The sequence below is a fragment of the Pleurodeles waltl genome, chromosome 4_2 (assembly GCF_031143425.1).
Source record: "Pleurodeles waltl isolate 20211129_DDA chromosome 4_2, aPleWal1.hap1.20221129, whole genome shotgun sequence".
Taxonomy (NCBI): Eukaryota; Metazoa; Chordata; class Amphibia; order Caudata; family Salamandridae; genus Pleurodeles; species Pleurodeles waltl.
Genome location: NC_090443.1, coordinates 340,349,572 through 340,361,214, shown reverse-complemented (window position 1 = coordinate 340,361,214; position 11,643 = coordinate 340,349,572). Strand labels below are relative to the sequence as shown.

General features: G+C 46.6%; 1 protein-coding gene across 1 annotated transcript; it reads left to right on the top strand.

Annotated features, from left to right (window-relative positions):
* Positions 1-7,020: 7,020 nt before the first annotated feature.
* On the top strand, positions 7,021-7,797 carry LOC138293863 (noggin-like). The gene has a single exon (XM_069233165.1). The coding sequence runs from the start codon at positions 7,021-7,023 to the stop codon at positions 7,795-7,797; it is 777 nt and encodes a 258-aa protein (XP_069089266.1).
* The last annotated feature ends 3,846 nt before the right edge of the window (positions 7,798-11,643 follow it).

The window sequence follows — 11,643 nt, the reverse complement described above, 5'->3', positions numbered from 1 at the left end:
CAGTACAATTGGATTGTGTGGTGCATCACAGGCTTTTTTTAAATCTTCTGTAGCCATTCACATAGCATCAGGTCTGCTGTACCACATAGCGAAATCCGATTGGCAAAGCCAATAGGTCCCAAAAAGCAAGATTCTATTGCGTTTGATGTTGCTTGTTGTTATTGATAACAGGACACTAAATAATTCCCACAAAACAAAAAGTATGTTTTTACTTACTGTACTGGGGGTTCACAATGCCACAGAGTCCAGGGGCAAAGGAAGGCTCTTTCTTTACTTCTAGGACAATGTTAATGCTCTAAAGCTATCTTAGTCATACGTGTCAATTGGTTGATATGAAACTATGTGACTGACTATTTTATTTACAGAGCAAAGCATAAGTACTACATATGCCTGAACAAGTTTCTTGGTGCCAGAACAACGACCTTTCATCAAGTCACACCGCAAACAAATTTCATCAAGGCTTCTTTAAAGACAGCTTGCGGAATAGTTAATCTTGGCTGTGGGGACAGAATCCTTCATAGGTTAGCCACCAGCTACAGTGGTAGACCTAAAGACATGTTTGCACAGTTACTGTAGTGGATGGCACAAAAGGTGCTGCAGTCCCCCTAGAGGTATTTAATTTCCAGGCTCTGAGTATACTTTGTACCATATACTAGGCACTTGCGAGTATGTTAAATATGCCAATTCAACCATGTGTAAAGGGGGAGCATAAGCACTTTACTACTGGTTAACAGCCGTGAAGAGAACACAGTTCAAACACTAGCAAAAAGGGTCCAGCGAAAGAAAAATCGGGAATGACCATGCCGAAAAGGCAGATTTCCTACTCACAGACACACTTGCCCTCACACACACATTTGTGCACACAGATTCACACACACTCAGATACTCCCCATACACTTTAATCCGTAGTCATACACATACATTTTTACATATTTACTTTTTCCAATCGTACACAACTATCACATATAAATATGCACACACAGGGTCACTCCCATTTTTCCACTCTGCTTGTGTTGTCTATGTATGCATTGACAATGTGAAGAACAAGCACCCAAGAAGATGACATGGAGCTGTCCAATGGGAAAAAAGCATGACAAAATCCAGCTCACCAATGGAAGGAGGACTTAAAGCAATACTCTGATCACATCCAATGACGGTACCCAAGAGAAGAATTGAAAGAACAAGCCCTGAGTTACATCAAATGGTGCTGCTCAATGGTTGGGTATGAAGCAAGATTCTGAGAACGTCCTGTGAAGATAATGAAGAGGAAAAATGGATCAGGCCTGAGAGGGGGTATCCAGAGTTTGTTTTTACTGCTGTTTTGCATGATCCATAGAACTGGTGCTTTAAGGCTGAATCATTCTACAGAATTTTTGATGCAGTTTTCTTATTCGAGGGATGGTTCATGTGGTTTGTGCCTGCCCCTTTTTTTCCATGCAATGTAATTATGCTATAACACTCCTAACCTCTGATTTGGTCCTTGCCTTTGAGTAAATAATCATTTTTGGTCTTGCCTGCCACACAGCACAAGCTGTGTGTTGACAAAAAGACATTGTCAGCCTACGGTGGGCTCATCATTGGTTGACTATATTGTCACTCTTCTTAATTTGCTTCTTATTCATTAGCTTGTGTGGGCTTTATGTCCTATTCTTGTGGTTGTCCTTCCCATGAAGCAATGCTGCATTACTTAAGTCCTTCCATGGCTCACTTTTCAGGCCTTACTTTTTAGTTAATCAATGCCCTAGAGTGCATGTGTTTTCAGCTGCATGTGTGGTGCATGCCACAGTACAATTGGATTGTGTGGTGCATCACAGGCTTTTTTTTAATCTTCTGTAGCCATTCACATAGCATCAGGTCTGCTGTACCACATAGCGAAATCCGATTGGCAAAGCCCATAGGTCCCAAAAAGCAAGATTCTATTGCGTTTGATGTTGCTTGTTGTTATTGATAACAGGACACTAAATAATTCCCACAAAACAAAAAGTATGTTTTTACTTACTGTACTGGGGGTTCACAATGCCACAGAGTCCAGGGGCAAAGGAAGGCTCTTTCTTTACTTCTAGGACAATGTTAATGCTCTAAAGCTATCTTAGTCATACGTGTCAATTGGTTGATATGAAACTATGTGACTGACTATTTTATTTACAGAGCAAAGCATAAGTACTACATATGCCTGAACAAGTTTCTTGGTGCCAGAACAACGACCTTTCATCAAGTCACACCGCAAACAAATTTCATCAAGGCTTCTTTAAAGACAGCTTGCGGAATAGTTAATCTTGGCTGTGGGGACAGAATCCTTCATAGGTTAGCCACCAGCAGACAGATGGATCTCCGTCTCACACATGCACGCTGAACTCTTTGGCACTAGTTATAGCAATCACTGTTCCCCAGATACTGCCTGCAGTGTAGAGATGGAAGAGGCAACTGAAGCAAATGTGTTGGCATGCAAGTTAAATTCTTTGCCCAACCGCCAGCTATTGTAAATCTGCATGCGCATGTCTTCAAAATTTCATTTTTTATATGACAAATAAAGTAGACCAAGCATTCTGCACACTTTGGTGTATAGCCAAGGCATAGCACATTAGGCTTGGGAAACATCCTTTTTTACGACTTTTTTTTTCCGAAGGTCGTGGTTAACGAAAGCGCAACAACGCTTTTTTTAACCACGACTTCGGTTTTTTGTGCCTTAACTACGTATGTTCTGAACAACGAACATGCGTAGTTAAGGTACAAAGAAGGGACTTGGCGAAGGTAAGTGTGGGTTTAGGTTTTGAGGAGGGGTTGGGGGGGTGGGGCGTTTTTGGTTTTGGGGAGTGGGTGGGGGGTCAGGGGGTTTTAGGTTTTGGGATGGGGTTGGGGGGGTGGGACGTTTTTGGTTTTGGGTAGTAGGTGGGGGTCAAGGGGTTTTAGGTTGGGGGGTGGGGCGTTTTTGGTTTTGGGGAGTGGGTGGGGGGTCAGGGGGTTTTAGGTTTTGGGGTGGGGTTGGGGGGGTGGGGCGTTTTTGGTTTTGGGGAGTGGGTGGGTGGTCAGGGGGTTTTAGGTTTTGGGGTGGGGTTGGGGGGGTGGGACGTTTTTGGTTTTGGGGAGTGGGTGGGGGGTCAGGGGGTTTTAGGTTTTAGGGTGGGGTTGGGGGGGTGGGGCGTTTTTGGTTTTGGGGAGTGGGTGGAGGGTCAGGGGGTTTTAGGTTTTGGGGTGGGTTTGGGGGGGTGGGGCGTTTTTGGTTTTGGGGAGTGGGTGGGGGGTCAGGGGGTTTTAGGTTTTGGGGTGGGGTTGGGGGGGTGGGGTGAGGGATGTAGGGTGAATGGTGCCTATTGCTAATGATTTTATCAGGAATGCCTTTACAACTAAATATCGTTGTTAAGGCATTCATGGTAAAATCATTAGTAGTAGCAACGAGGTCGGTGTTCCGACCTCGTTGTTAAGGCAGTAGTTTTTTTTGCAGTCGTTGTTTCGTCATACAGTCATTAGGCTTATGTAGAGGTCGCTGAACGAGTCCAACCTAGAAAGCACACATCTCTCAATGTTTGCGCATGAACGTTGTTGGCAGACAGGGCAGTACTGGGCTAAGCAAACGAAGAACACAAACGGTGGTGCTTATACTGCTGTGATCTGAACGCCCGTGTTGAAATCTCTATCTAATACAATGTCCAGCAATTTCACTTCTGTTTAAGCTGATGGGGCAGGGTCGATGCTGGTTGGCCAGATGGACTTTTACAAATCTCCATTAGGCTTTTAAGGAGGTTGACCAAAGATCTTGGGGCCTGAATGTTTAACCAGATAATAAATTGTGTTTCATCTACATATATTATTATCCCTTTCCAGCCAAAAGAGGCGATAATCTTGAAAAGGGGGAAGACATATATATTAACAAGCATTTGCAATGCAACGGGTCTCGCGTTTGCTGGTTTTAGAGCTGATAGCGTTGTAAACTCCTAACCCGACTTTTCACTGGTAATGAAACCTATTGGCAAAATTGCATTTATGTACTAACCGGAAAAAGTGCAATTAACTGTGAAACAGGGTCGATATTATGTAAAGCGCTCGACTTCTGCCAAGCAAGATCGCGCTGGGAAAAGAGAGAAAAAGTATTCCACGAGCCGAACAGAAAACAGCGAGCCTCGCATGTTTTCTGTACTTGGTCGATGCGCTTGAGGCTATCCACCGGAAAAGGCATGACGTATGCATGCCTTCCACTAATGAAGTCAAGCAGATTCTAACAGGCAAGCCCACAAGCCAAACACAAACACTGAAGTGACGTCGACAGGGCTCCGAGCCCTTGTTAATTACAAAAGCGTCTCGTTTAGCGAAACGCATGCGCAAGCGCATGCGACGCAGGCTCAACCCTAAAAAGCATAGTGGTGAGTGAGAACCCCCAAAAAGGAAGAGCTGGTCACCAGATTTGAAATACAGAGCATAAAGGGGCCGTCCACGGCAAAGAAAATGAAAGCTTGTCTTCTTACATCATCAACAGCTGCCAAAAATAAGGGTTCCAGAATGGTCCTCTGTTTGATGAAGTTGGGTTGCAAAACCTATTGTGGCATCATTTACTAGATGGCCCCTTTAAAGCATTGTGCTCTACCCAGAAGCGAAAGAGAACTGTTGCAGGACAGCCCAATTTCCTCAAATTTCAAAGTGGGTTGACATGATTCACCCACCATGTCAAAGGAAGGGGGGGGGCAAAAGTACTATTCCCACTGCATGCTCCTTGACATAGACAACCCTAAACTTGTCTGTCACCAGGAAGAAGGCAGTCCCAGCCCCTATGTTAGTATGGAATCAGAGCGGCCATTGGTTGAGATTTCAACGTTCTTCAAGTTGGTGCTTAACTGTTTTGCTACAGTTTTCCCCAAGGCTTTGCCAGAAACGAAGCATGATAGTAGGTTGCAATTTACCAACGTCCTTGGGGTACACAGTTATTCTTCTTGCAATCTTCCTCCAACCCTGGGAACCAAACCTTCCACCAGGGACATTTTAAATAAATGAATTACAGTTTCTGCAACACCAGGAACCGATAGTTTCCGGTTGACACCAGGCAGGAGTCTCACAGGGACCATGATTTGGTGATCATTAAGAACTCTTACAGTTCTTCTCTAGATAAGGGCATAACAGAGGCTAGCAAGAGGCAACAGTGTTCTGGGAGACTGAGTCAGAAAAGGCTCTCCTGCATTCAGAGCACATTGAAAAATACAAAAGATGTTTTGAAAATCCAGCTTCTGGAACACAGCCAGATTGTCATACAAGACCTACAAGGGTTGGGCAGAGTTAAGCAAGCAAGTGGGATGTCAGAAAAGACTGATTAACCAATAGAGGGATGACCAATAACACAAAGGTATCACAAAAGACTATCAAATAGCAGGGTGGCCAAAAACAGTATGGCATCACAAAGCACTCACTAGTCAATGGAAGTGTGATCACTAAAGTTATGACATCACAAAATACTAAGTCGCAGTGTGGGCAGTGATAATCTGACATTACAAAACAAATAATGAAAGGGTTGTAAAACAGCTCCATTAAACCACAGGCCAATCAGTGGGAATGTGGCCAATTAAGACTACAACATCAACAAGCATTTGCAATGCAGTGGGTCTCGCGTTTGCTCGAGTAAGAGCTATTTGTGTTGTAAATTCCGAACTGGACATTTCTTGTCACATAAATAAAAAATAAAAAGTAAAGCAGAGGTTTGTCACAGTCAAACACATTATAGGCAAAAATGCAATTATCCGTGTAACCGGGTTGTTGTGATACAAAGCGCTCGACTACTGTGAGATGACGCTGCGTAGGAAATAAATAGAAAAAAGTAGTCCAGGAACCATACAGAAAGCACGGAGTCTCGTATGTTTTCAGTAGTTGGCCGGTGAACTCGAGGAGGGCTAAACACCAGAAAAGGAATGACATATGTATGCCTTCCACTAATGAAAGCAAGTGAATTTTAAAAGGCAAGCTCACAAACCAACCAAACTCATGGGTGCGCAGTGGACGTGGTTACAAGCCCATAAAAAGATTACAGCAGGGACAGAGCGCTTTGCGCTCGACCCTAAATAGGAGTAACGCCTGGTAGTGTGGCCAATAATTCTAACTTAACTAATGGCAAGAGGGGGGAAATAGCATCCAGTTAAACCACAAAAGACAAATCAATAGTGCTGTGACCATTAAGGTTGTGGGATCACAACAGGACCGCTGAAACCACTCTATGAAATCACAAAGGACTAACTAACCAAATGCTGCAAGGTAAACACTTTGACATCACAAAGGAGTGATCAATGGTAGAGAAACACACTATGATTTCCCAAAAGACTAACCAATGGCTAATAGCCATGACATCACAAAGGACTAATCAATGACGGGCTGGCCAATAACAACCTACAACAACACAAGGGTATAACGAGAAGGAAGCAATTGACACACTATTAGATCAACAAGGGACAACTAATACAGCGCGCCAATAGTACTTTACGACATCACAAACGACTAACCAATGGCCGGAGTACCAGTGACTGATACCACAGACTAATTCGTAAAAGGGCGACGGGCACTTATCATTGCCGTGTGACCATCATACTCGTTTCCGTTTTCAAGCGAACACTTTGATAAATGTGGTCGGAGCTGACAGATGTCTGTTTTTCTGCTACTGGCACAATCCAGCAAACTAGACACACATATCAGCAGTAGGTGCATAAATCTTGGGTATTACCTCGGTGGCGGCGCACTGCTGGGTGAAAGGGCACTCTGCGCACACAAAGTTGTGTCTCTTGCGAGTCTCAATCAGGGCTGTCATTGTGCCCACTCAAGGCCGAGGCAGCAGATAACCAAGAAAATAAAGGGCTGTGTAGATAGATGGCAGGGCGGGAGACCGGGCGCACAGACGCCTTGTGGGGTGGCACACATTGTCATGGAGGGCGCTGCGGCGCCGGTGGCTGCAGCGGGATCGGGGCACACGGAGGTACCAGCGCAAAGAAACACCTATTCGGTCTCGGTGGACACAGAGTGACACGGCAGCGGTGGGCACTGAGGGCGAGCAGCATGTGGAGGCCTGTGGTCCTAGTCCTCTGCGCCCTTCTCTGGAGCCCCTACCACCTCACGGGAGTCCCAGTGCCACCGGGCACCCTGCCCGGGGCCATGGCTCCACCCGAGACTGAGGACTTGGACATCCGCCGACGGCCGTCCTCGGGGCACCGGCCCTACAGCCTGTCCCTATCGCCGGACGACTACCACTACTCGCCGAAGCCCCGCCACCTGCGGGCCGCCCGCCTGCTGCGGCTTCTGGGCCCCTCTTTCGACCCCTTCTGGATGTCCGTGGAGGACCCGCGGAACGGAAGCACCAGCGGCCTGGGCACCCCGAGCCGGGACCTGGCCGATGGGGCCGCCCGCTACCGGCGGAAGCTGCTTCGCGAGGCCGAGGCGCTGGCAGGGCCCGCTCTCCCTCCGGGCGAGGCCTCTGCCAACCTGACGCGCGCCTTCCGCGCCTGGCTTGTGGAGCAGGCCTCCTGCCGACTTACCTCCACCTGGGTGGACCTGGGGCCCGTCTTCTGGCCCCGCTGGGTGCGCCACACCGACTGCGACGAGAAGGCCCCCAGCAGCTGCTCCTGGCCTCCCGGGATGGCTTGCCGCCGGGCCCAGCTCACCCACATTAAGCTGTTGGCTTGGCACTGCTGGGCCACCCCCGTAGAGGTGGTGGCAGCCACCGGGCGAACAGCACAGCAGTGCACGTGGAGACTCGTGCCCTACCCCGTGGTGGCTGCGTGCAAGTGCGCTTGCGGACGAGGGCAGGGGATGGGCAGCTGGGCAGGCAATCCATGACCAGTGGTACGCAGCATATCACCGACTACGCCATTGATTTGGTGACAACAACCGCACAAAACCCTGGATTTCAGAAACTTTTTTTTATCACGCCAAAAGGCCACCAACTCTTCAATCACACATTGAAGGACCTCGAGGCAAGTGGCTTGCAAATATGTCCCACAGTAACTCACTCCAGCCACATCACTAACCGGATTCGGTCGTCTCCGTGGCCACTTCAGTAACCACTGCCCGAATCCATCAACTCTACTATGGTTTGGCTGCTTCACTCTTTGGGGAACAAAGAGTCTCTCCGTTCACAGTAGCCCTGGATTCTAGAGACTTTCCATTTGCACCCTCCCCACCCGGCTCCAGTGAGACTGCAACGACACCAGGAAGCTTTGACTCTTCAACCACATAAGTGGCTGCAGACCAGTGGCTTTCCTTTCATACAAGCCACAAAGGCCAGAGACTGTCTAAACATGGCCTGCCATTCTAAATTTGCATAAACACCCAAGCCAGCAGCTCTCCAGGCACACCATTGCTTGTTGTCTAGTGACTTCAAACACGTCAGTGACCAAGATCCACTGACTCCTCATTCGTACAAATGGCTGAAGGCCAGAGACACTTCATTCAGATATGCACCCAAAGGCAAGACAGTCAGTCATACAAAATGCACAAAGGTCAAGTTCAACTCACCTGCTGATCCAACATGCCCTCAGAGGCCAGCAAATGTCCCACCACCTCAGTGACCAGAAACCAGTGACTCTACTTGCAAAAGCACCCTAAGCAAGAGAATTTCCAACCCCACCAGTTGGCCTGAGGCCAGCAACCACACCAGCCCTTGCTACCAGTGATGCTCCAGCTGGACAAGCCCACAAAGAGGCTATTGCCTCTACATCTTTGCCATCCTAACAGATTCCACATTTTCTCAAAACTCATCTGGGGCAAAAGATGCTCAACAGCTGTAACTTCTGACAGGTCACCGTTTTCTACCTGCACAGACCAGTTGGGGCTCAAAGACTTCTCCATTGTACCAAACCTACTGGAGGCCAGAAGATTTCCAGCCACCTTGAGGCCGGGAACTACCCTATCACACAAGCCAGTAAAGGACTCAACTTCACCAGCTTCTCGGAGGTCAGCCACTCTCTAGCCTTACTAGCCCACTGAGGGCAGCATCTCTCCAATCTTACTAGTTCAGAGGCAAGTGACGTCATCACCCCACCAGCCTCTACAAGGCAACAACTTTACTCCTGCACAAGTTTCTCATATGCCACCTACTCTCCAGACTTACTGTCTGATATAGGCCAACACATCTCCAAACTTACTAGCCCATGTAGGTCAGCAATTCTATCACTTCACCAGCCTCCACAGGGCAAAAACTTTTCCACTGCGCCAGACCACCAGAGGAAACACACTCTTCAAGTGCACAATTCATAGGCCAGGAACTCTGTGTATACTGGCCACTCAGATGCCAATGGCGTCTAAAGCAAACTTTTCAGAGTCTAGGGGCTTTCCAATCTCACCAGCCTCGGGTATCAACATTCCATCTACATCAGCCTCAGATGCCAGTGACTATTCAACCGTGCTCGTTCCTCAGAAACCGTACGTTCTCCAACCTCATCTCTCAGAAGACAGTCAGATCAGTTCATTTATTCTAACTTTAAGTTTGGTATATTAAAATTATGTTCCTTGCAGTTTATTCCACTGTCTCAGATTCATGCTGATTTAGTATCTTTCCTCTGGGGTTCTGGGAAATCTCGCTTTGCTTTCCAGGGCAGAAATCATCCCCTGCAATTTTATCTTGAAGCACCTAAATGTTGTGTTCTTTTCGCAGCAGCAAGACTGCCTCTCGCTCTCTCAATTTGTGATGTTTGCAATGTGTCTCGTTAGTATGCATCATCAAATGTGACAGCACTGATAAGATTGTATGATGATGAGCTATACTAGATAAACGACAACTGCCTACGTAAAAATTGGCCTAGGGGCAACACATCTGTTAAATGTTGCAGTAGAATTCAACGTTCCTTATTAACCAGAGTATGGATTAATTATTGTTCCTGGGGAAACCAAGGTATTCTTTTCACCTATAAGCATACTAATTAGACATACGAATTTGAAACAACTGGGAGTAATGTATGTAAAATAATTCCAGTACATCGACATGTTGCACGAATCAATTAACTGAATATTCAAAGGTCGTGAAGAATACAGCGTGTGATAAGAAGATGGAGTCCAATGGACAACAATTATATGACCTTTACCCTGGAGGTAATTGATAGAATCCTGTCACCGACTGGCGCGTTCACTGAATATGGAGTAGCTGTGAAAGTCACCCCTTGTCCATAAATTGCGGAATGGAGCTGACTTATTTGGATGGCAACTGTGAGTCACATTGCATTCTGGGATTTGTAGCTTTGTTTTTAACAGCGAAAGTATGGGCTACAAATTCCAGCTTGAAAAGTGCACTTGGTTAGAAAGTCTAGACACATGACATGGTGTCTCTTAGCAGCTGTGGAGATAGCAATCATTGGCTTTCCTTACACAAGTGATAGAGTGGAGTCTGATTTGGTCATTCACATTGTTCCATTTGGTCTGTGGTGGAATCCTGGAGGTCAGGGCGTGAAGGTTTCTGAACTCTAACAGCCTGCAAGGCCGTACTAATAACAGATCCATGCCATATGCCACTCCCTAACACAATAGGATGCACATCAAGACTACTCCTAAAATGCATTAAGAAGACGCAGAGTTGGACTGTGACAGAAAACAAGCCTGAGCACCTAAATAAAAGAGACCCCCATTTAGGGTGACCAGGTGTCCCGGATTTTCCCGGACAGTCACGGTTTTTAGAGAAATGTCCCGGTGTCCAGACGCTTCTCTTAATTTTAAACAAATGCCACAATTTTTGGGACAAAGGTCGGATCATTACATAAATGTCCCAGTTTTTGGGACAAAGGTCAGATTATCTAGGGAAGCATAAGTGAAAGGTATGCTCTCCTTTAACAGACGCCTACAAAGTATGAAATAATTAAAGTAATTTATCTGTTACTGTCTGGCAACACAGTCCTGACCCGCCCCCACCCACCTCTCTCTGCTCCCAGCAGAGATGGAGTGGGGAGCAGAGAGAGGTGGGTGGGGGCGGGTTGGGGGTGCAGGGTGGGAGGTCAAGCCATAGCTAATTTTATATGTGAAGTCTTGTAAATGTGTGTGTGTGTGTATGTATATATGTAGACACACACATGTATAGGCACAGATTCACAAAGCTATGCAAAAAAACGGGGCATGCCAGCTATAAAAGTGAGTGTAAAGTCTTTAGTCCTTCTTTTATGTCTGACCTGTCCCGGTTTTTGCTCCTCAAAATCTGGCCACCCTACCCCCATTAGCGAATCAGATTGTTTAAAAAAAAGTGGGCTCCATGTACACTTCAGGACAGTTATGAACTTGTAAAGGCATTGAGGTTGCTGCAGCCATTGTTTGTGTTAGTGTTAGGAATATAATCAGTGAAAACCAGCTCGCCGCACCATAAAACAGGCCCACAAACAGCCAACAAAAATCCAGCCTTCACATTGACTTGTAAGACAAGCCCTTCCAGCACTGCCAGGTTGCCCTGTAGGCCCAGTCCGACCCTAGATGCACGGTGTCTTGAACAGCAACTGTTCTTTAGCTCATGAAATGTGTATATTTCGCTCTCTTTTTATTTTCATTAACCCAGTAGAAATCCATGGGAAAATAACATTGCCCCTCTTTCTGATGCAAAATGTCCCTGTGTTCCCAAATCTTTACACATATGTTTAACACGTCTGCATAGCTGCTAAGTGACCCTCCTTCATGCACCACACCTCTAGCCAGCATAACCTTTTGAACCAT